At 44.2% G+C, this 24,537-nt stretch overlaps 2 protein-coding genes across 6 annotated transcripts in view; one reads left to right on the top strand and one right to left on the bottom strand.

The window, feature by feature from the left end:
• Urgcp (upregulator of cell proliferation) overlaps positions 1 to 10,049 on the bottom strand; it is a 38,136-nt gene extending 28,087 nt beyond the window's left edge. The window contains exon 1 of the mRNA XM_055623904.1: positions 9,865 to 10,049. The gene's annotated coding sequence lies outside the window, so the exon portion shown is untranslated. The remainder of the gene's footprint in view (positions 1 to 9,864) is intronic.
• Positions 10,050 to 10,115: 66 nt separating this feature from the next.
• Positions 10,116 to 24,537, top strand: part of Ube2d4 (ubiquitin conjugating enzyme E2 D4 (putative)) — a 20,439-nt gene continuing 6,017 nt past the window's right edge. Inside the window, exons 1-5 of one of the 5 annotated variants that reach the window (XM_055623920.1) lie at positions 10,116 to 10,233; positions 15,027 to 15,090; positions 18,704 to 18,796; positions 21,163 to 21,194; positions 21,284 to 21,361. In XM_055623920.1, the coding sequence (XP_055479895.1) occupies positions 10,210 to 10,233; positions 15,027 to 15,090; positions 18,704 to 18,796; positions 21,163 to 21,194; positions 21,284 to 21,361 (291 nt within the window). In that variant the 5' untranslated portion in view covers positions 10,116 to 10,209. Of the gene's footprint in view, positions 10,234 to 11,819; positions 11,901 to 15,026; positions 15,091 to 18,703; positions 18,797 to 21,162; positions 21,195 to 21,283; positions 21,362 to 24,537 lie in introns of those variants that run through there. The other 4 variants (XM_055623919.1, XM_055623922.1, XM_055623921.1 and 1 more) reach the window with 4 other exon arrangements.

The raw sequence follows: 24,537 nt of genomic DNA, 5'->3' as shown, positions 1-24,537 counted from the left end.
AGAAAGAAAGAAAGAAAGAAAGAAAGAAAGAAAGAAAGAAAGAAAGAAAGAGACCAATCTAGCAAATTGAATCCAGCAGCATATTAAAGGGATTTCACACTAGGTTGGGGGTATACTCAGCAAACTTCCTGCCTAGATTGAGGCCCTGAGTTAGGTCTCCAGAACAATATGGTGTTTCACATCAGTAAACCCAGTACTCAGGAAGTTGAAGCAGGAGTTCATCACTAGCCAGAACAATACTTAGCAAGTTTCAGGTAAGTTTGAGCTTCAAAACAAAAAGGGAGGGGAAGAGAGGAAGGAGGGGGAGAAAGGAGAAAGAGGGAAGACAAAAAAGGAGGGAGGGAGAGAGGGAAACTTTTTAATCACTTTTATAGTGGTTTAGTACTACAGAATAGGACTAAAAGTTTGGGGGTTTTGTGGTTTTGTTGTTGTTTGGTTTTCCAAGACAGGGTTTCTCTGTGTAGCCTTGGCTGTTCTGGAACTCCATAGACCAGGTTAGCTCAAACTCATAGATCTGCCTGTCTCTGCCTCTTGCCTCCCCAGTGCTGGAATTAAAGATATGCACCACCATCACCTGGCTGGTCTAAAAGTTCTAACAAGGCAATCAGACACACATATGATAACATTTACGGGAAAACAGAAAGCTTACAAATGGAAAAACAATTGGTGGTGGTAGCAAAGCCCTGTAACCCAACACTCTGAGGTAGGGGCAGGGCAGTAAAGATGCCAAGGCCACTCTCCACTACATAGTAAGGGTTGTGAGGGTACTATGCCAGAGACACAAACAGGTATCTTTCTAGTGTCAGAACTTATCACTAACACTAAATTCACAAGATTCAAGGGTTTCAGTGGCAACAATGTGCCAGATACTCCTGTTTACCTTGGTAATCTGGCCAAGGCAAATGCAGGTCCTTTCTTTACAGTATTTTTTTTTCTTGTATGTATGCATGTGTACATGTGGAACCCTGATGTTGATGTTGGAAATCATCATCAATTATTTTGATTTCAAGGAAGCAGATTCTCTCAATCAAAGCCAGAGCTTGGGCCAATATGGCTGGTCTCTTTGGTCAGCTTGCTCTGCCTTCTGAGGCCAAAATTACCATTGCAGTCCCCACTTGGCATTTACCCTGGGATCAGAATTCAAGTGCATATCAAGCACTTAACCACTGAGCCATCTCCTTAGCCCCTTTATTCCAATCTCCTTTTTTAATATTTTATTTATTATTTATACAGTACTTTATCTGCAAGTGTGCCTGCATTTAAACCTGCATGCCAGATCTCATTTTAGATGGTTATGAGCCACCATGTGGTTGCTGGGAATTCAATTCAGGACCTTTGGAAATACAGCTAGTTCTCTTAACCTCTGAGCCATGTCTCCAGCAGCACCCCCCTCCCCCCCCCCCCCTTTTTTTTTTTGATACATGGTCTCTCTATGTAGTCCTGGCTGTTCATGCTGGCTTGGAACTCACAGACACCTGCCTGCCTCTGCCTCCCAAGTGATGGGAATAAAGGTGTGTGCACCATTGCACCTGGCTCTCGTTATTCCAATCTTAATTACTAATACTTCTCATAAAGAACATAATAAATACTTCTATATGTATACATATATGCATATACGTGCTTTACAAAAAGAATACAAGTTAAGGAGGCTATAACAGAGTTAAAGTGAGAGGAATGCAAGTAGAATTGTACTGATAACAAAATAAACACAAACCAACCACTGGTGTGATGATCTGACTAAGAATGGTCCCCAAAGGCTCATATATTTGAATACTAGTCATCAGGGAGTGGCACTGCTTTACAATGCCTTGTTGGAAGAAGTGTGCCACTGAGGGTGGACTTTTTTATTTCAAAAGCCCAAGCCAGGCCCAGTCAGTGTCTCTCTCTTCCTGCTGCCTGCAGTTCTGGAGGTAGAACTCTCAGCCACTTCTCTAGAACCATGCATGCCTGCATGCCACCATGCTCCACACCATGATACTGGACTAAACTTCTGGAATTTTAAGCAAGTCCCAATTAAATGCTTTCTCTTATAAGAGTTGCCTTGGTCTTTGTGTCTCTTCATAGCAATAGTGACTATGATAATGGGAAAGAAGCTGTTGACAGGGTTGAATGTAAAGCTGCAGAGCTCCATCTCCCAGGTCAAAGGCAGAATCAGGTCTGGGCCGTTACCACTGAAGCACAAGTAGGTGTCTACTGCTGTTGGGGTCCTGGCTGAGGGAGTCACATCCTTTCCCCAGGCCGGCTAGTGTCAGATACATTCTCAAGCCATGCCCCCAATGTCCCAACTCACCCCAATACATTTACATGATGGTACCCTCTCTCCTTTCAGGGGCAAGTCAGTAACACGCCCGTGCTGCATGGCTGGCACCTAACCCTGTGTTGGCAGACGATGGTGTTTACTTGTGCATCCAGAGCAAGATCCTCCAATTTCCAATTTAAGCCAACCTGTTATGCCAACTTGCTGGCCACACGTACAAAGGAGGTTTTAAGTCACCAGGGTGTGCCACTGAAGAAGATCATGAGACAAGCAGTCTCTTCCTCTTCTTTTTTTTTTTCTGGCTGCAGTAAGGTGAGCAGCTATATCCTACACACTGTTCCCACAACGTACTGACGTACTACAGGTCCCACAGCAATGGAACAGCCAACTGTGGACTGAAACTTCCAAAATTATGAACCAAAATGTATCCTTTGCATTTTTTCCCTAAGACAAGGTATCACTAAACAGACCGTGCTGCCCTCAAATCCAGAGATCCATATGATTCTGCCTTAAAGAACTAAGATTAAAGACGTGTACCACCACACTGGATAGGCTTTTTCTAAGACATTTATTTCAGGCATCTTTACCAGTGACAAACACCTGACTATCAAAGCTCAAAGTACATGCTGAAATTTGATCATTGGTGTGGCAGTGTTGGGAGGAAAGGGATATTGGGTTTTTAAGTCATAAAGTTTTTATTAATGAAATAGTTTTCCATGAGACTTTTTAATTTTTATTTTTTATTATGTGTGTCTACGCAAGTGAGTGAAGTAAGTTATAGGGGTCTGAGGCATGGAATCCCCTGGAACTGAGTTAAAGGTTGTTGATCAGCCCAACATGGGTACTAAGAACCAAATTCAAGTCCTCTGCAAGAGCAATATTCACTTAATTACTAAGCCATCTCTCTAGACTCTAGAGTGCTTTTCTTGAGGAAATGAGTTAGCTATCTTGGGAGTTCAACACCTTAATCTTTTTGTACTACTGCTTGCCTTTCCAGCTTTTCACCATGGAGCACTTTGAGGCAGAAATTAAGCAACCTTAGATGACTAGTCTCCAGAACTGTAACCTAAGTGAAAACTACATTATAATACAAAAACCAGGTCCCATAATAGGCTGAACTCAAATTTAAGATCCCTCTACCTCTACTTCCTAAGTGCTAGGATTCTAAGCACTGATGTATTCATTTCTGTGAGAAAACACTCTGACCAAAAGCAATGTGAGAAAAGGTTTACTGACTTAAAATTCTGGTCACAGTCCATCCCTGAAGGAAGTCAAGACAGAACTGGAAGGCAGGCCTGCTTTCTATTCCACACAGCACCATCTCCAACCCTGAAACTCACTCACAAAGAAACAGAGCAGAGCTTACCACTTGTTGGCCAGCATGCAGGCTCATGCTTAAGCTAACACTTGAAGATCTCCTGACTAGAGAATGCCATTGCCCATAGTGGGTTGAGCCCTCCTACATCAATTAACAATCAACACAATATAAACAGACATATCCACAGGCCAAACTGATCTAGACAACTCCTCACCTGAAGCTCTTCTCAAGTGATTTTAATTGGTGTCAAGTTAGTTGATAGTTAAAGCTAACCAAGACAAGCATGCACCCCCATCCTGGCTTTTTGTTTAGCATCTTCATCTCTTTAGCTGTTCTATTATGTTTTGTTTGTTTATTTTGTTTGTCAAGACAGAAGTTGTCTGTGTAGTCCTGGATGTCTGGAACTAGCTCTGTAGACCAGGCTGGCATCAAAGTCACAGAGATCCATCCACCTGCTGAGATCAAAGATGTGTGCCACCACCATCCGGCTGCTTTATGTACACATACTTTTTAAAACTTTTCCACATTATCTTTGAATTGTTTGCACATCTTTAAGAATTTATCTTTGCCAGGTGCAGTGGCACACGCCTATAATCTGGGCTCTCGGGGAGGCAGAAGCAGGCTGATCTTTGAGCTTGAGGCCAGCCTGGTCAACAAAGAAATTCCAGGACAGCCACGGCTACACAAAGAAACACTGTCTTGAAAAAATATATATCTTTGAGAGAGCTAATGAGATAGCTTAATAGATAAAGGAACTTGCCACCAACCAAATTCAAGCCTAATGAAGCAAATTCAATCCCTGAGACCCACCAATTTACCCATACATCTATCCACAAATAAATGTAATTTCCAAAATGTATCTTTTTTTTAGGGGCTAGGAGAGGTGGTTCAGTGGTTAAAAACACTGGCTGCTGCAGCACAGGATCAGGGCTGGATGCCCAGCACCCACAGGGCAGCTCACAAACATCTGTAACTCCAGTTCCAGGAGCTCCAACACCCTCTTCTAGCTTCCTCACGTGCTAGGTGCACGTGTGGTGCACAAGCATAACATACACATAAAAATCCTTTCTAATGTATCTTTTAAAAAACGTAATGTGTGTATGTTTGCCTCACATATGAATATGCATGCCTGCTGTCTGTGGAAGCTAGAAGCACTGGGATCCCCTGGAACTGGGGATGTTATGGTTGTGAGCCTCCGTGTAGGTACCGAGAAGCAAACCTGGGTCCTCTGCAAGAGTAACAAGGGCCCTTAACTGCTACTGGAACTTCTTTCCAGCCACCAGAAATATTATCTTTGAGCTTGTTATTATTTGAGACATGGTGTCATACAGCCCAGACTAACTCAGTATGCAGCAAAGAATGAGCTTGAATTTCTGCGTCTCCTGCCTCTACTTCTCTCCTCAGTGCTGAGGTCACAGCTGTGCACTGCAATGCAGGTTTTTGCTTGAGGTTTTTTGTTGGCTTTTTTTTTTTTTTTTAGGGCTGCCATTTTTTTTTGGTGTTTTTTTTTTTTTTTTTTTTTTTTTTCGGAATACAACCCCCCTTTTTTTTCCTTTGAATGCTCCATATTTTTCTTTATATGCATTATGATTTCTTTACATGGGTATATTAAATCTAATAAAGTAGTAGTAACACTCTCTCCCCAGATATCTTATGTTGTCGTTGTTGGCTTTTGTTTGAAATAGTCTCATACAGCCCTGGCTGGCCTTGGATTTGCTATGTAGCCAAGCATGACCCTGAACTTCAGATCTGCCTGCCTCTACCTCCTAAGTGCTAGAATTATCGATGTGAACCATCATGCCTGACTTTTTTGTCTACTCAAATTTTTCTTTAGATTATTTTACGTGTGTTTTACCTGCATGTCTGCATGGGCACCATGTGCATATATGCTGCTAAGAGGCCAGAAAGGGAACATGGATGCCCTGAAACTGGAGTTACATATGGTTTGTGAGCCACATGGGGGTATTGGGTCTTCTGGGTCTACTGCAAGAGCAAGAAGTGTTCTTAACCACGGAGCCATCTCTACAGTCCATGCCTAGCCTTTTGTATTGTTTCTACAATGCATCTATGTATACAATATTATTTCACAGTGCAAAATATTAAATATTATGCATGAGCATAATAAAACATTTAGAAAGTTATGGGATAAGTCACCAACAGAAAGTAGAAATCAAAGTTTTCTTTTTTTTTTGGAGGTCTGGGTTGAGCACCCCACCCCCCGAGATTATGAAAATAACCAAAGTCTTGGGCTGGACAGTGGTGGCTTACACCTTTAATCCCAGCACTTGGGACACAAAGGTATGCAGATCTCTCTGAGTTTAAGGCTAGCCTGCTCTACAGAGAAACCCTGTCTTGAAAAACCAAAACCAAACCAAACAAACAGTGGAGGAGGGAGAAGTCCCTGAGAAGATTTTGAAAATCAACCAATAGGGGCTGAAAATATGGTTCAGTGGTTAAGAGCACTGGATGCTCTTCCAGAGGACCCAGGTTCAAATCCCAGCACCCACATGGCAGCTCTCACCTGTCTGTAGCTCCAGTTTCAGGAGATGCAGACACCCTCACACAGACACAAGTGCACAGACACACACACACCAATGGACATAAAATTTTAAATTATTAAAAAAAAAAAAAGAGAGAGAAGAAAATCAGTCATTAATAAAGCCACTACCCAGGAATAATTATCATTATAACTCAGTTCCACTGAGACCCTGAGACTTATATTCTTAGACAAATACTTGAACAGTTATATAAAATTTGGAGTCATTTGTTCCAAGATGTGTGCAGGGGGTTAAATGATACAGGATGAAGTAGGATGAGTGCCCATAAACTAACATTTGTTTATTTTCCCCCAGGGTTTGGTTTTGTTTATCAGGCAGGGTCTCACCATGTAGCGTGACTCACTTATCCTCTGGCCTCTTCCTCCCAAGTACTTAAACTACAGAGAGTGAGCTAATTTTTTTAAAATAATGTTTTTATTGATTCTTTGAGAATACACTGTATTTTTATCATATTCTTTCCCTTCTCCCAAGATCCCAACTCCTTAACAACGTTATGGTCTTTTTCTTAAAAAAAAAAAAAAAAATCAAATCAAAACAAAACGAACAAAAGCATAAGTCCAATTTGTGTTGAATGACTAGTCCTGGAATGTGGTTGATACACCTGGTGTCACTACTTCGAAGGAAATGAATTTCCCTCTCCCAGCAGCCTTCACTTGCAAATAGCTTCTTGGTTAGGGGTGGGTGGGATTTTGTATCCACTCTCTCTTCTTAGTGCTTGGATTTTGTCTGACTTGAGTTTGTGCATGTTTTATGCATGCTGCCACAGTCTGTGAGTTCATATATGCATCTGCCCTGATGTGTCTAGAAAAAGCTCTTCCTGGGACTGGAGAGATGGCTCAAAGCTTAAAAGCACTGGCTGCTCTTCCAGAGGTCCTGAGTTCAATTCCCAGCAATCACATGGTGGCTCACAACCATATATAATGAGATCTGCTGCCCTCTTCTGGCATGTAGGTGTACATACAGACAGAACATTGTATATGTAATAAATAAACCTTTGAAGAAGAAAGCTCCTTCCTTTCTGACAGACTGTAACAATCTTTCTGTCCTCATCCATATCGATCTCCTGAGGAGAAGGGTGTGATATGGGCTGAGTGTTCCAAGGTCTCTTATTCTCTGCAAGGTAACCAAAGTTGTTTGTGTGTGTGTGTGTGTGGGGGTATTGTTTTTGCTTGCCTGCTTTCTTCAGAGACAAGATCTCACTATGTAGCGCTATGTGCTCTACAGACCAGGCCGGCCTCAAACTCAGAGATCTGCTTCTGCCTCCTAAGCCCTAGGACTACAGGTGTGCACCATCATGCCTAGCTCTTTCAGGTTTTTTTGAGACAAGGTCTCACTTTGCCAGGATGCCTTTGAACTAACAGCAATCCTCTTGTCTCAGCCTCCCCTTAGCTCAGTCTCCCAAGTGCTGGGATTACAGGCACAAGACACTAACCCCACTTACATTTGTTCATTTTTTTTTTTTATGTGAGACTTTATACGTTGCCCAGGTTGGCTCCAATTCATATGGGTCCTGTCTCAGATTCCAAAGCAGCTGGAGCCACTGCACCCAACTGGAAATTTGTGCTGTGAAAACTTGATTCCAAAAGTGGTCTTTTACTTAAGCTTTTACTTAAGTGATTTTCCAAATGGCTTTGGAGTATTACTCAAGCAAAACAAGGAAGCTTTCCGGATAAAAGTAAGTAAAGGTACTGGATAAATGGCTCAGTGATCTAGAGCACTTGTTCTTGCAAAGAACCTAGGACCACATGGTCACTCACAACCATCTTTAACTCCAGTTCCAGGATATCCAACCCCTCTTCTGGCCTCTTCAAACCTCTATGGACACACACATAACATACAAATATACCCATATAAGCATATAGGGAAATATTCATATATAAAATAAATCTAAGAAAAGAAAGAAGAAAGAGAAGAAAGGAAGGAAGGAAGGAAGGAAGGAAGGAAGGAAGGAAGGAAGGAAGAAAGCCAAGATTTTAAAATGTAGAAGATGCAGGACATGGTGGAATGTACCTTTAATCCCAGAACTGGAGAGAGAAGTGGATGGATCTCTGTGAGCTGAATGACAGGAAGCCTGGTCTATAGACTGAGTTCCAGGACAGCCAGGGCTACACAGAGAAACCCTGTCTCACAAAGATCTGCCTGCCTCTGCCTCCTGAGTGACTAAGTGATAAAGTGACACCACCCTAGAAACTTGATAGCAGAGCCAGAGGTAAGGAAGGAAGCTCACAGACACTAGACCCTGAGGGACCACAGAGACCTGAATGTATTCTTATAGGCCACAGGGCTTCCTTGAGGAGTTTTTTAAGAGGGTGAAGTTTGGCAAAGCTTATATTTTAGAGGACAGTTCATGATGTGTGTTTAGGACAGATTAGGGGAATCTGAAATGCAGGGAGGGATCTGGCTAGAAAAAAGACATTTGTCCAATTCATTGTTTTTGTTTTGGGCAGGGTTTGTATGCATGTGGTGCAGGAACATGACAGAGGCCAGAGAGGAGCACCGGGCGTCTCCCGCTGCCACTTTCTACCTTACTGCCTTTGAGGCAAGGTCTCTCACTTAACTGGAAGATAATTGTCTAGGGTAAGCTAGCTCCAGGGATCCTCCTACCCTCTCTCCCCAGTGCTGTGGTAGAGACATGAACAGCCAAGCTCCACTTCTTTTTAAATATTTATTTATTATTTATACAGCATTCTGCCTGCATGTGTACCTATACACCGGATCTCACTACAGATGGTTATGAACCACCATGTGGTTGCTGGGAATTGAACTCAGGGCCTTTAGGAAGAATGGCCAGTGTTCTTAACCTCTGAGCTATCTCTCCAGCCCCAACCTCCACTTTTTATGTGGGTGCTCATGAGCGTGCAGGTCCTCATGCCTGTACCGCAAGCACTCTTATTTACTAAGCTATCTTAACGCCTCCATTTTGTTTTCTTTTGGGGGATTTGTTTTTTGTTTGCTTGTTTTATTTCAAGACAGGATTTCTCTGTGTAGCCTTGGCTGTCCTGGAACTCGCTCTGTAGACCAGGCTGGGGGCTTTTTTTCTTTTTTTAAAGACATGGTATTTCTTACTTTGCAATCAAGGCTGGCTCACAGTCTGACGCTGGAACACCTTTGGTCCTAGAGTAACTGCATTAGCATGCCCTATCAAGTCTGCCTAAAATTTTAATATATTTATCACTTACACAGTATTTACTTATTAATTATCACTTACATACACAGTAACATAACTGTCCCGATTCTTTGTTTTTCGAGACAGGGTTTCTCTGTGTAACAGCTCTGGCTGTCCTGGAACTCAAATCTGTAGAGAGCCGCCTGCCTCTGCCTCCCAAGTGCTGGGACTCACTAGAGCCGTGTGCCACCACCGCCTGGCTCCCTCCGGATTCTTTACAGTAGGAGATAGTCTGATACTGTATATTTCATCGTGTCCTATTTCCTTTTCAAGGTGTTGGCTACAATAAATTACACCGATTTTGTGACATACGGGTAAGTTCATTATTACTTGGTTTTCGAGACCTCGGATGTCTTGGAGGAAGGGAAGCTGACGGAGTTATAGCTTTGGGATGTGCACTTTCAGGCTGAGTCTCAACCGCGACAGTGCATCAAAACCACCTACATACTATAGAAAATGCAGCTCTCCGGACATGTAGATGTATTCGTACTCAGCATCTACGCGTATTCGGAAATATATGGCACATTTCTGCCCAGAAAACATATAAAAGCGAATATATACTTACAGAGCTGACACCCACTAAGCTCAGGAGTTATGTGACAGCCTGGGGAGGAGCCCAGGTAGGGGCAGAGAGCATTGCGTGTGGCACCTGCGGTGTCAGGCACGTACTAATGCCCAGGGCCTCGCCTAGCAGAATCCACGGCCACAACACAGGACCTGGTGACCGTGGCTGAATAACCGACCGTGCGCAACCGAGTTCGCAGGCGCGGGCCCGCCGCGCGCACGGCAGCCGACCCACAGTGCCCCGCGGCGCGCACGCGCAGGCCGCCGCTCCCGGCGTGCCCCGCGGCGACCCAGCCGGCTGCCTCAGGCAGCCCCGCGGGGCCGGCCGGGCCCAAGCTGCGGGAGCATGGCGCTGAAACGGATCCAGAAGGTAAGGGTGGCAGAAACGGGGCCCTCCCGCCCTTCCACTCCCGCAAGGAATGGGAACGCGCGACGGCGCGCGTTGACACCTGCCCCGCGTTAGGCGGAAGCAGCGCAGATTCTGGAGGCGGGTGCGTGCGCCGAGCGAGCGGCTCGCGGGGCGGGGTCACGCGACCGTGTCATGTGCGCGCGCCGCCGCGGGCTGGGCTTCAGGGAGCAGCGGCCGTGCCTCCCAGGGTGCCTAGCAAGGAGGAGGAGCCGCAAGCCTATTTCATCCTGGAGGTAACGGTCTGTATTAGCCCGTTAAGCTAGAATTTGGTATATGCGCCGCAGAAAAATAAAAGCAGCTCTGTCCTCCCTCACCACCAGTCCACACGTAACGTTTTAGCATAGCTGCTTTTCGTCCTGTTCCTGAAAGAAAAAAACACTCTAGAATTCTGTTTTGTTTGTTTGCTTGTTTGTTTTTGAGACAGGGTCTCTGCATAGTCCTGGCTGACCTGGAACCCACTATATAGACTAAGCCAACCCCGAAATCAGAGAGCCACCTGCCTCTGTTTCCCAAAAAACTGGTAGTAAAAGGCAAGCGCCACCACACCCGGCATTATGCTGTATTTGGGATCCACTTTTTCACATAGCATTAGAACTTTGGAGTTTCTATACTAGAAAATAGAAGTTATAACTTTTTCTAAAAAAGATCTGGTTGATTTTAGTTTATGTTGTATGCTGATTTTGCTTGCACATGTGTAAGTACCCGCAGAGGCCAGAAGAGGGCATCTGTTCCTCAGGAACCACAGTTACCTGTATTGTAAAGTGCCTCATGTAGGCACTGAGATTCATGTTCAGATCCTCTGGAAAAACAGCACATGTCCTTAACCATGGAGCCATTTCTCTAGCCATATGACCCTAACTTTTAACAGTAGCATGAATCTTTCCACCAAGTGGATCCGGAGTACGTGTCTTAGTCAGATGTCTGCTGCTGCAGTAAACACCGTAACCAAAAGCAACTTGGGGAAGAATGGGTATGTTTGGCTTCCGGGATCTGTAGTCCATCACCAGAGGAAGCCAGAGCAGAAACCTGGAGGCAGGAACCGAAGAAGAGGCCACAGAGCCGTGCTGCTTATTGGAGTATGCCTCTTAGCTTGCTCAGTTTGCTTTATTATATGCCCCAGGACCATGTGCCCAGATATGGCAGCATTCACAGTGGGCTGGACTCTTCTGCGTCAATCACATAAATCCTCCCAGTCTTGTCTACAGGACAGTCTGATGGAGGGATTGGCTTGGTTGACGTTCCCTGTTCCCAAATGATCCCAGCTGTGTCAACTTGACAAAAAACCAGCCCTTAATCAACTTAATATACCAGTACATTACTATTAATCTGTAATTTTTCCTTTCTTTAGTCATGAGATCTCATATTAATATCACAATATGAAACAATTCCAACTTTTAACTAATATGCTTTGCTTTTTTAAAGTTACTTATTTTGTGTGTCTGGTTGTTTTGTCTGCATGTATGTTTGTGCATCGTATGCCAGCTTGGTACTCTGCGGAGGCCAGAAGAGGGTTTCAGATCCTCTGGAACTGGAGTTACATATGTTTGTGAGCCATGTGGATATTGCAAGCAAGTGCCCAACCACTGAGCCATCTCTTCAGCTCCCATTCCAACTTAGAAAAGTCCACGGTCAGTAAAAACTCAAACACTTCACAAGCTCAGTCTCAGTCTGGAGAGATAGCTCAGCAATTAAGAGCACTTGTTACTCTCACAGAGGACTTGGGTTCGATTCCCAGCACCCACATGGTGGTTCACATCCATCCATATTCCAGTTTCTGGGGGTCAGGCGTCCTCTTATGTCCATGGTCACCAAGCACATATGTACACATACATGCATGAAGGCAAAACATTTACACAAAATATGTAGAAAATAATCTAATTTTTTTAAAGTAAAAGCTCAGTCTCTTTAAAATATCTAAAGTTGAATAAAAAGGCATGTGCCATCACATTGCCTTTAATCCCAGAATACTCAGGAGGCAGAAACAGGCCAGTCTTAGAGTATGAGGCAAGCCTGATCTACAGAGCAAACTACAGGACAACCAGAAAAACTTTTTCCTGAAAAACCAAAATAAATATCTAAACTCTCTTAACTGTGAGTTCCTATAAAATCAAAATGTTACAAACATTCTATTGCAAGAGGGAAGAACCAGGACAGTTACACTCAAATCAAAGTGGAGCCCAAATCCTCTGTGTAGGGTAAATAACTGCCCAGTGTGTGGCTTTTGGGGCACATGATCTTACGGGCTCTGCAGGGCTTGGGAAGCTTCACTTACCTGGCTCTGCCCTCCACAGCACACATAGTTTGTCTTACAGGATGGTGCCAAAAGAAAGGCGATAGAGAAGAGGAAGAGAGAATCATGCCTTAGAGTTAGGCATGGAGCTCAGCCAGCAGGCAGCTACATGGCAGACAAAAAGCCTCATGGGGTCTGGGATGGAACTTCAGAGAAAGAGTGAGAATGCCCAGAGTGTTAGGGAGAGCATGCCCAGGCTTGGGCCCTTGTCTGAAAGGAAGAAAAAGGTGGTTTTTAAAAAAAAAAATCTCATTAAGAGTTTAATTTATTATACCTGTCTTTTTTGCATGGCTTTAGGATAATCCCCCTTCCTGAAGTGTGGTCTCTTAGCCAGGTGATTAACCAGCCCAGCTGGATTAACTCCTACAGCTTGTAATGATAGGTTCTATCCAAACCAGATGTAGAATCCACTGTCATGATCAGGAAGAGATAGCTTTCTCTTAAGGGGCCTCCAGTGCCACTGTAACATCCACCCCTCTGAAGAGGTAATCCTAAAGCCATTTAAGAGATGAGCTAAGATTGGGGAATAGATGAAACCTATTCCTATCATGAAAATCCAGATATCTATTTCCACAGCTGTTCCCTAGAAGGGATTAGTATCTGACTGGAGCATCAGAGTGTCCAAACAGGTGTGCTCATTCGGGAGGTGTTAAGAAGAAACCAGAGCTCCTTACTGATATTCATAGCCAAGGAACCAAGGCCATTCCTAGAACTGCTGCTTTTGGCTTCCCTGCCCCTAAACTGTCTAATTTCTATCTCCCATTTTCATCATTCCCCCTCTTGAAGACTTAACCCCAACTATCAATTCAGAATTGGGATGACAGTCTATCTTTCTTCTTTGAGCTAATTGGGGTCATCAGGTGTGGCAGCTGAATTACCTCTCCAGTGGATATATCTAAGGGACTGTGAAATTTTGTTAATGGTCCCTTTTGTACAGCAACCTGATATAAGGAAAGGAAGTTCTTTGCTGGTACCTGGAAAAAGGCATCAGGGAGAAGTAAAATTGGAGCCTTTGAGCAGAGAAAATGATTCCATTCCCCAAGGGCTAGCATGAGTTAGTATGAAATGTTAGGATTATAAGCCCTCGATAGACAACCAAGAAGACAGGACGGGTCGTTTTTAGTGTCCAAAGTCTGTTAGAATCCCTTGATAGGCTCACAAAAAAACATTCATTCATTAGGCTCCTCCTTGGCTGTTTTATCTATTTGGCTTGACTCCCCAGTGATGATACTAGGATATGCTTTTACACAGTTTGATAGCTGTTGGGCTAGCTAGGCTCATACTGTGAGATTCTTCTCAGATGGTGTATTAGTCAGGGTTCTCTAAAGAAACAGAAATGGGAGTGGATATGTGTGTGTATATATATATATATATATATGGCATATATTAGAGTGGCTTACAGGTTGTGATCTGTCTGGTCCAACAATGACTGTCTCCCTGTGGAAAGATGAAGAATTTGGTAGTTGTTTCAATCACCAGGCTGGATGTCTCAGCTAGTCTTCAGTGTTGTTGGAATCCCAAAGAAGTAGATTCTAATACCAGCGAAGGATTAGAGGCTAGATGAACTTGCCAGCAAGAGGGAAGACAAGCAGGCAAACAGCAAAAGCTCCCTTCTTCCATGTTCTTTTATGTGGAGTTTGCACCAAAAGGGGTGGCCCAGATTAGGCTGGGTCTTCCAACCTCAAATGATACAATTAAGAAAATCTCTGTTGGGAGAGATAGCTCAGAGGTTAAGAGCACTGGCTGTTCTTCCAGAGGTCCAGAGTTCAATTCTCAGCCACATGGTGGCTCACAACTGTCTGCAATGAGACCAGAGAGCAGGCACACTAGCAGGCAGAACACTGTATACATAATAAATAGATCTTAGAAAGAAAAAAAAAGTTAAAAGAAAATCTCTGATATGTATGCCTCGCTGCTTGCATTTTAATTGGTTCTAGATTTAGCGAAGTTGACAACCAAGATCAGTCATCTTAGGTAGCCTCACAAGTACAGGCAGGCTCCAAACGATGCAATCTGGGTCTTGTTTTGATCTCCCTTTGGTTCATAGGCACAAACTGTTGCTCACTCTGTATTTATTTTTATTTTGTTAATATGTGTCTATGTGTCCTTGTATGTGTGTATGTCACATGTATGGATGCCTGTGGGGGCAAGAATGGGGTGTTGAATTCCCTGGAACTGGAGTCATGGTGGGTGTAAGCCCCTTGAAGTAGGTGTTGGGAACAGAATTCTGGTCTGCTGCAAGAGCAGCAAATGCTCTTAACTGCTGAGCGTCTCTCTAGTCTGTCACCGTGAACTCTTGGCCATCTTGTATCCACCTCTGTATCTTGTATCCACCTCCTGCCTGGCCTTCTTCCCAACCATCCCCTAAGGCCTTCTGCCAGAAGAATCAGTCATAGCCAGAGGATCAGTGTACAGAGTCATTTTCCTAGTCATTTAATAACCTATCTCCTGGCTCATATTCTAGGAACTGACTGACTTACAGCGGGATCCTCTTGCCCAGTGTTCTGCAGGACCTGTGGGTGATGACTGTAAGTATTTTTCCACAAGATTTCAGAAGGTTTGCAACCAAAACCTCCAGTGTTCTCAGGGACCAGACCTCCTTCCCACTCTCCCCATTGAGCAGTTCTTAAGAAATCTAATTTTTATTAGTTTGTTTTTGCAGTTTTGAGACAAGTCTTGTTCAATGGCTGAGGGTGGCCTGAAACATACTATGTAGTCCAGGTTGACCCTAAACTCTTAATCTTCCTGCCTTATTCTCCAGATTGCAGGAATTATAAATGTGTGCCACCTTGCCTGATATGGATTGCTTTCTCTTCTCTTCTCTTTTTCTTTTTCTTTTTTTCCCTTTCTTTTGTTTGTTTGATTTTTTTTTTGTTGTTTTTTTTTTGAAGTTTAAGGACCATTTCCCATTGTATTAGATTTTGAAAACAATAACAACAGGATAGGCAAGTTATAATTCAGCAGCTGCCAGGAAGAGAAAAATGGAGAAGAGGAGAAATAGTTTCCTTTTAAGTTAGAGTTAAAGAAAGCAGGTTTGTTCAGCAGTGGAACTGAGCCTCTTCGTGAAGCTGGGAACTGAGTTCTTCAGAGAAATAATGAGAAAGTCCAGAGAAGAGGCAGTTCAAGCATGCTTAGGATTTTGGCCAGTATCCAAAAAAGGGAAAGGGATAAGTTTTAGAACTCAGTAAAGTGGACAGGTTTAGCAGTGAAGATCTGCAAGCTACTGCCTGAATTGGGGATCGTGAGCTCACATTAGCATGACTGGTCAGGTTACATTCCAGATGCAGCCTGCACTGTCAGAAGTCGTTCTTTCTCTACTGAGTCATGTGGAAGACAGGTCGTCCCAGATGAGACACAGGATACCAGTGCAAATGGTACACAGCTAATTGAAGAGGACTGTATGTGGGAGCCATGCTGGTGGGAAGACCAACAAGGGGCTCAGCAGCTGCTCTGTGCCTCTGCCAAGATGAGAAAACAGCATGAGTACCTGCTGTTTTCTCCTCCTGCTTCTCCACAGAGGGACCCCGCTTCCCTCAGAGCAGGCTGCCTGGAGCTACTTACCTTGTGCTGCTTACCATCTCATTCAGCTTACAGGCTGCTGGGGCTCGGAACAGTCCTCTTCAGTGTACTACAGCTACAGGGGCAGGAAAACTGTAAGGAAGGATGCAATTTCCACACAGCAAAGAATTGAAAAGCAGGGCCTAACCCAATAGGAAGAATTTATGAAAGCCAATCTGGGTTGAATCACGATCAAAACAAATCTCAGCATTGCCTTTGAGAAGTTCTAGATTAGGCTGAGGTAGGAAGATCCCCCCAAAATGTGAGTGGCACCACTCTATTGGTGGGAGCCCGAGAATAAGTTAGAAGGCAGCTGAGCATAAGCACTCCCCTCTGTGCTTCCTGCCTGTGGATGCAGTGTGGTCAGCTGCTCACACCCCTGCTGCCATGGCACTGCCATGGCGGACTGTACCCTCGAACTGTGAGGCAGAGGAAATCCTCCTTCCTTAAGTTCTCTTGTCAGGTAGTCTGTGTGGCAGTATGGAAAGTAGCTAGTGCACTACCCACGTGCCCATCAGGCAAATGGATAGATAAAATGTTGGGCTTGGGTAGAAGCCAAGAAAACTCACTTCAGATACAAAAGCTTAAAGTGAAAGCTTTATTTTCTGAACTCAGGGATATGGCCAGTTTGAGATCTGAACGGAGCCCCCTTGTTTCCTAGGGGAAGCCATATTGCGTATTTAAAGGGTGAAAACCAAAAGGCAAGAGGGCATTGGTTAGTGTCAGGGTCATCCAGTCAAATTTTAATATCATGGGTTAAGCAAGGGAGCTTCTGTTGGAGGCTAAGGCCAGGACACCTGGTCTCAAGGCCTTAATTGTTTTCCAAGACATTCAGTCTGGAGTCCTTAATTTATTCTCCTAGACATTTGGTCTGGAGCTCAAAGTGATAAGGGAACAAAGAAGTGGGTTACCTGTGTTAGGATTTAGCTGAATGATGTAATCCAAGAAGTCACACCACAAGGCAGGCCTCACGTGAGAGGGGACTCAGAAGCAGCTTTTGAGTGGCAGAGAGAAGAAAAGGGCAGAGCAAAGTGGACAGGGTCTTTCTGTAAGATGACTGCACATGTGCAAGAGGTAGCGCGTGCTTTGTGACTGTTGTAAAGCTGTCGCAGCTCAGCAGGTATTTGGATGCCAACAGGTGGTTCCTGGCAGCTGAAGAAGGTGTTGCCCTGGTGATGACGAGCTCTGCTATTGCCAGGTTCCTGGGGCTGATGTGGAGATGCCTGATTACTAATAACTGAGGGCTTTGCAGGCAATACATTTTTACAATTTAGGCACCTCAGTTAAGCAAGTTTTATAGGTTTTACCAGTTAACAGACTATTAGGAAAGTGTTTCCGGGGCCCAGGTAGGAGATGGCTATGCAAATTTGGGAATGTGAACCTAGTTTGCCTTGCTAGCAAAATGGGGAAGGAAAATGTAAAAATTGCTTCAAGAAGACTGGGTTCTGGTGGCTGCCTCCTAACAAAAATGTGGAGCCGGATTTGATTCCCAGCACTCAAATGATTGCTCAAAACCATAACTCCAGGTCCAGTCTCTTGTAGACTCCACAGGCACCAGGCATGCATATGGAACACATACATATATACAGGCAAAGATAAAAATAAATAAGATCACACATCTTATCACACATAAGATAATCACACATAAGATAAAAATAAATCTTAAAAAAAGAATATTAATGCCACATATAATGGCCCTAAATGTATATTTCAAAGTTGTGTAAATGGCCAGGCATAGTGATGTTTGCCTGTAATTCCAGCACTTGGGAGGTTGAAGCAAAAGATCCACAAATTCAAGGGCAGCCTTGGTTTCATGATAGATTGCTTCAAAAAATAAAACACAAAGCCCGGTAGAGGAGGAGGGGAATGAGGTGGTGTTAGGAGCATACCTTTAATCCCAGTACTCAGGAGGCAGAGGCACTCCCTTTGTAAACTTTGTAAGGCAAGCCTCTCAACCCCAATGGCCCCTCCCAGAACTGAGGCAGGAGAGTGGCCAGGTCCTGCCCAAGAAGAAGGAGGGGGAGGAGGAGGAGGGGGAGGAAAAAAAAAAACCAGAAAACACCACCAATCCCTGAGTTCTGAGTTTGCCCCATGATCAAGCTGCATAACCCTCCAGTCTCAGGCCACCCTGGAAGTTACCTCCACCCCAAGAAACCCTGTATAAACCCTGTGTTCTGCCTAGTTCTCTGCTGCTTCTCACCCAAGCACAGGCAGCCACCCTCCTGGGTTTTTCACTCCAATAAATCTCTTGTGTGAGTTTTGTTGTGTGGTGTGACTTTTGTCTTACGGTGTGTGTTCCTCAGCATCTGACTGCCAGTATATTTCCCACCCAAGCTATAGCACTTACAAGGTGGATCTCTGAGTTCAAGGCCAGCCTGGTCTACAGAGCATTCCAGAACAGTCAGGGCTACACAAATAAACCCTGTCTTGAAAAACCAACCAACCAACCAACCAAATAAATATCAAACACACATGAACAAAGCCATTTACACAAATTGTACCTAAAGTGTACATGTGTGCACGCGCATGTGAAAGCCAGAAATTGTTCCCCCTTTTATTTTCTTAATTTTTTTTTTTTTTTAGGTTTTTTGAAGGTTTCTCTGTGTAGCCCTAGCTGTCCTGGAACTCACTCAGTAGACCAAGCTGGCCTCTGCCTTCCTAGTATTGGGATTAAAGGTATGCGCCATCACTGCTCGGCTAATTATTTTATTATTTAATGTCTAGTTTATTATTTTATGTGCATGTATGTCTGTACACAACAGTGCCTTCAGAAGCCAGAAGAAGACAATGGATTCCCTTGAACTGGAGTTACAGATGGTTGGGAGCTGCCATGTGGGTGCTAGGAATTGAACCTGTGTGCTCTGGAAGAGCAACCAATGTTCTTAACAACTGAGCTATTTCTTCAGCCCCTTCACCTTATCTTTTGAGACAGGTTGTCTCGCTGAAGCTGGAACTCACCACTTTGCTAGACAGGTGGTTAACTATGTAGTCCTAAGACCATTGCATGCTGCCACATCTGACCTTTACTTGGGTGCTGGGATCCAAACTCAGCTTCTCATGCTTTCACTTGGCCCACTGAGTCATCTTCTTGGCCCCATAATTTTTTTTTTGAGACAGTAAAAATGGCCTTAAAATTTGAGCCTCCTGTAAATAGTTATTTTGATATAATATACATTTTACTATCTCTTAATAAGAAAAGCATTTTTTAGGACTGGAGATGATTCAGTCAGTACATAAGGGTCTGAGTTTGACATGCAATGCCCACGCTGAAACACACACCTGTAATCCTAGTTCCGTTGAGAGAGTTAATGGGTCTAAGTATGTGCCATGCAAACCTGGCAACTTGAGTTTGATCCCAGAGCCCATGTGAAAATGGAAAGAGAACTGACTCCGTGAGCACTGTCCTCTGACTTCACCTACACACTGTGGCCCGTGAGCACCCAGACAGACATCATCCGTATACAATAATAAAAATATAAACCAAATAATTAGCATAGATGGGATTAAAACAGCAAAAGCAAAATAACTTATATTTTTGAAATGACTCAGCAGGTAAAGGCACTTGCTGTTCAGGTCTGATGACCTGAGTTCAGTCCCCAGGAGTCGCAAGTGAATGGAAGGAAGCACTCCACTGAGTCTTCCTCTGACCTCCATGTGTGTGCTGTGGCTCAACAAGCCTGCCACAATAATGATTTAAAACTGCTTAAAGGAAGTGATGTCTTCATTAGCTCAGGCAACAGTAAATAAGCGTTTTATTGAAATACTGAGAAAAATCTGTGAGCTGATTGGCTGCCTTTCTGCAGCCAAAGGGTTTCAGAAGCTTCTCTTCAGTCCTGTGTTCTAAATGTCAGTGTTGTACCTGTCCTATTGACATGGACATTCTATAGAATTCTATCGAATGTTTGAACAGGAAAACCAGGACAGATCCAGGCCTTAACCCTTTCCCTACTTCAATACCTGTCATGAATTTTTATGAGCTGGATCCTCTTGAGAATGAAGACCTCTAAAAACTCACAAGCCCACCCCACGAGTGAAAAGACGTCTTCCACAGAGGCTCTAGAGCCCATTGCCCTGAGGTGCTCATCACCCTCAGAACACTTGCTGGGTTACTGGGTAAGACAACGTGGGGGACCGAGATGCCCCCCAACCTGGAAGAGACAGTGAAAAAGGCTTCATGAATCAAGAGAGCAACCGGGCAACAGAAAAGCTTGCCAACAACAACATGTCAAATGGCAGAAGCTAGTTAAGATGTAATTCTGTACAAAGAGAGTGCTGGGTTGTAGCCACAGTGGTTAAGAACCCTTGCTGCTCTTTCAGGGAGCCTGATTTCAGTTCCCAGGACCCATATGACATCCACAACTGTATTCAACTCCAGTTCCAGAGGATCCAACACTGTCCTAGCCTTCTTAGTACCAGACACATATGTGATACATATATGTACATGCAGGCAGAATACCCATACACATAAAATAAAAATCTTGCAAAAAATAAAAAATAAAAAAAAGATCTGAGGGATCTTTTGTTTGTTTTGTTTTTTGAGACAGGGTTTCTCTTTGTAGCCTTGGCTGTCCTGTACTCATTTTGTAGACTAGGCTGGCCTCAAACTCACAGAGATCTGCCTGCCCCTGTCTCTGAGTGCTGGTATTGCAGGTGTGCGCCCTGCACCCAGCTTGACCTAAGGGGTCTTTAACCTCATTTCTGAGAGGTGCTCATCAGTCATGGGCTCACAGTGGAGTCTCACTAACAGCTCAGCACTGCTACACAGGTAAGCATTCCTGATTGGCAGTAACTGTCTAGGACATTGAATTTGGATCTATGTCACTTTAGTAACTATCCCTCTGGATGCAGTAACCTCCAGAGAGCCCTGGAGCCCTAGTGAGTTATGGAGCTTGAGAGTGCTTTTCAAAGCCCCAAACTTGCAGTCAGTGTCAGAAATGAGGCAGGCTTTTGTGGACCTTGGCTCTGAGCTTAGCAGCACCCTTCAGTAGAACAGACCCTTGGCTGAGGCGCCCTTACGTGCCCGTCTCTCTTTTGTCTTGTAGTGTTCCACTGGCAGGCCAGCATCATGGGCCCGGTAGGTAGTGTTGCTGCATGCACGGCTCTAGTTTGTTTCTTGCATGTTTCCTACAGGCATTTATTTCTTTCTCTGTCTTGTCCTTCCAGAATGACAGTCCTTACCAAGGAGGTGTTTTTTTCCTGACCATCCACTTTCCTACAGATTATCCTTTCAAGCCGCCAAAGGTGAGGCTACTCCCAACTCCCACAATGTTCTAATGAGAGGACAGCTTCCTGTGACCTTCTCTGTCACAGATAGAGAGAGCTGTGTATACCTTCTCCCATTGCTCTGCCATTCCCACTCAGTGGTTACAGCCTGCTGGGGAAGAAAGGGTTTATATTATCTTAGAACTCCATCACTAAGGGAGATCAGGACAGACTCAAACAGGAGCCTGGAGAAGGGGCATGGCAGAGACAATGGAGGAATGTTGCTTACTGGCTTGGCTCCTCATGGCTTGCTTAGCCTGTTTTCTTATATAACCCAGGGGTGGTACCACTCACAGGGGGATGGGTCTTCCTACACCAATCATTAGTCAAGAAAGTGTCCTACAGACTTGCCTAAAAGCCAGTCTGATGGAGACATTTTTCTCAGTTTACTCCCAAATGACTCTAACTTGTGTCAAGTTGACAGAAAACTAACCAGGAATGCTGTGAGCAAGGGTAAGTATGGTAAATGGTTTCCTTAATGAAGTCACAGCTTTAAAGATTCTCTGGTACCAGGAGTATCTAGTGTAAAAGACCTGACTACTGTAGGTGGAAGGTTCTAGAAGTCTGAAGGAGGATGTAATGGCTAGGCATGGCAGTGTGTGCCTTTAGTCCCAGCACTTGGGAGGCACAGGCAGGTGGATCCCTGTGAGGTTAAGGCTAGCCAGAGCTATGCATTAAGACCTTGTCTCAAAAAGAAAAGATGAAGGAAGGGTTTGATATTTGGGCTGAGGAACAGAAGCATGGGCAAAGATGACATCCCACTGACTTAAGTCAGAGGCTGGTGGCATATGTATTTACTAGTCAGGACAAAAGTGGCTTTCCTCCAAGCTGGAATGTACCTGGTTTATGTCAAGTTAAAATCAAAGACAAGGTGCAGGGTAGAGCCCAGGTCCAGTTGTAGAGCAGCCTTGGTGCCTCTCTAAGGGGGAGGAGATGTTCAGGTCTGTTGATGTTGTTGTTGTTGTGGTATACTGGGAAATGCAGTATACTGGAGAAAACAGACCAGGTTTGCCCAGGGGCTGTTGAACAGCCACGGATGGCAGATGCAGGTCAGTGTGGATCTCTAAACTGCCCTCTGTCACAGTACTGGTATCTGTTCAGGCTCTGGCTTCCCTCCTTAAGGTTAAAGCAAAGTTCTCAGCGGGTGTGATTTTTCACCTGTCCCAGGGAGATGGAGACAAGGCCGTGGGGGACGTGGGTGTGTTGCTGGGGCCCGGGTGAATGAGTGAAGAGTGCTGCCACACGCTCTGCACTGACTGGGACGGCCCCCTTCTAAGTCACCTGGTCCAGAAGCCTGGAAAATTAGCCTGTGTTGTAGTTAAAAGGAGTTTAGATGCTCCTTTACCTTCACAGACATACCCTGTGTCTTAGTTTCATTTCAGTTGCTGTGGTAAAGTACCTGACAAAAGCAACTTTGGGGAGAAAGAGTTTATTTTAATTCATGGTTTCAGGTTACGGTCCATCATTTCAGGGAAGCTGCAGCAGCAGGAGCTTGAGACAGCTGGGCACAGTGCATCATAATCAAGAAGCAAACAGTCCTTAACTGATATTCTCTTTCTAGGTGATTCTAGATTGTGTCAAGTTGACAGCCACAACTAGCCATCACACCAGTCCCTCTAAAGGTTCAGAGAGTAGTTACATCAATGAAAGGAGAGACCTGAGGGCCAGGTGTATTGTTGGGAGGGCCTGTCTGCAAGGTATCTTGTTCTTGTACATGGCTTTTCACACCATGCCTGCCCACACTCACTTGAGATTACATGCCATAAATTGGATACAGAAACGTGCCAAAAAGACATAAGCAGTGCTGGCAGCAAGAGCCAGGTGGCCATGGATATTTCTCTAGTGACCAGGCACTACATAAATTCAAGCAGGAAGGTGATTACAAGGAACCCCTCAAGAGGGCAAGCCTTTGTGAGAAGGAAATTTCTGTGGGTAGCGGAGGCCCAAGGGATACAGCTGAGGAGTGGGGTCTGCATAACAATTATGTGGGCATCAGTTAAGGAGCTGACAGATGCATATTGAGAACCAGTCAGTGAAACACATGGTCCATGTTCACACTAATTATTATTATTATATTTTATGACAAAAAGTAGCCAGATATTTTATGCCTGTAATCCCAGTTTTGGGAGGTAGATCCAGGAAGATCAGGAATTCAAGGCCAGCCTGGGCTACATGAGGCCCTACCTCAAAAAAATAAAAAATGTTGATACAAATCTGTGTCCCAGTATTTAGAAGCCTAAGGCAGGAGGATCTCAAGTTTGAGACCGTCATAGGCTACATAGTAAAAACATGTCTCAAAACATAAAACAAGGTCCAGCATGGTTCCCTACACATTACAGTTGCTATTAAAAAAAAAGTCCAGCTGTGGTGGTGCACACTTTTAATTCCAACATTTGGGAGGCAGAGGCAGACAGATCTTTGTGAGTTCACAGCCAGCCTGGTCTGCCTAGGGTGTGAAGGACAACCAGGGCTCTGTTACGCAGAGAAGCCCTGTCTCAAAAAACCCAAAAAGAAAGAAAAAAAAAAGTTGGTATTTTTGGGGGGAAAGTTTATTTTAATTCATGGTTTCAGGTTACGGTCCATCATTTCAGGGAAGCTGCAGCAGCAGGAGCTTGAGACAGCTGGGCACAGTGTCTCAAAAATACAGTTGGTATTTTTTTCTTGAGAGTGTAAAGGTTCTTTAAATTAAAGAAGAAAGAAAATGGTGTTTGGACAAGAGTTTTCTGACCTGGAGTGGGCAAGCTCGTGTGACCATTACAGAAGACTCTGAGATAGGTAACACCTGAAGCTTTGAACCTGGGCCCTTCCTGAGAAAATCACATAGTAAAAGATCTCCAAGCACACTGCCTTTGCCCTCTTCACCTGTTGAAAAGTATGCTTTTTTTTTTTTTTTTAAGTATATTTTAGGGCTCATTGGTGGAGTTGGTAGGAAGAGGACTGAGGAGAAAGCCTGATTCTTATCCTATTCATGAGACAGTTAAAAATATACATGGTTTCAGAGAGGCAGAGGCAGGCAGATTGCTGTGAGTTCAAGGCCAACCTGGTCTACAGATTTTGTCTAGGGCAGCCAAAACTACACAGAGAAATTCTGTCTCCAAACAGAAAAACAGATAGATAGATAGATAGATAGATAGATAGATAGATAGATAGATAGA

The sequence above is a fragment of the Psammomys obesus genome, unplaced genomic scaffold (genome assembly GCF_907164565.1).
Source record: "Psammomys obesus unplaced genomic scaffold, mPsaObe1.curated_primary_1811, whole genome shotgun sequence".
In the NCBI taxonomy this organism is placed as follows: Eukaryota; Metazoa; Chordata; class Mammalia; order Rodentia; family Muridae; genus Psammomys; species Psammomys obesus.
The sequence above is the reverse complement of the archived record's forward strand: the minus strand, read 5'-3'. Positions and strand labels throughout refer to the sequence as shown.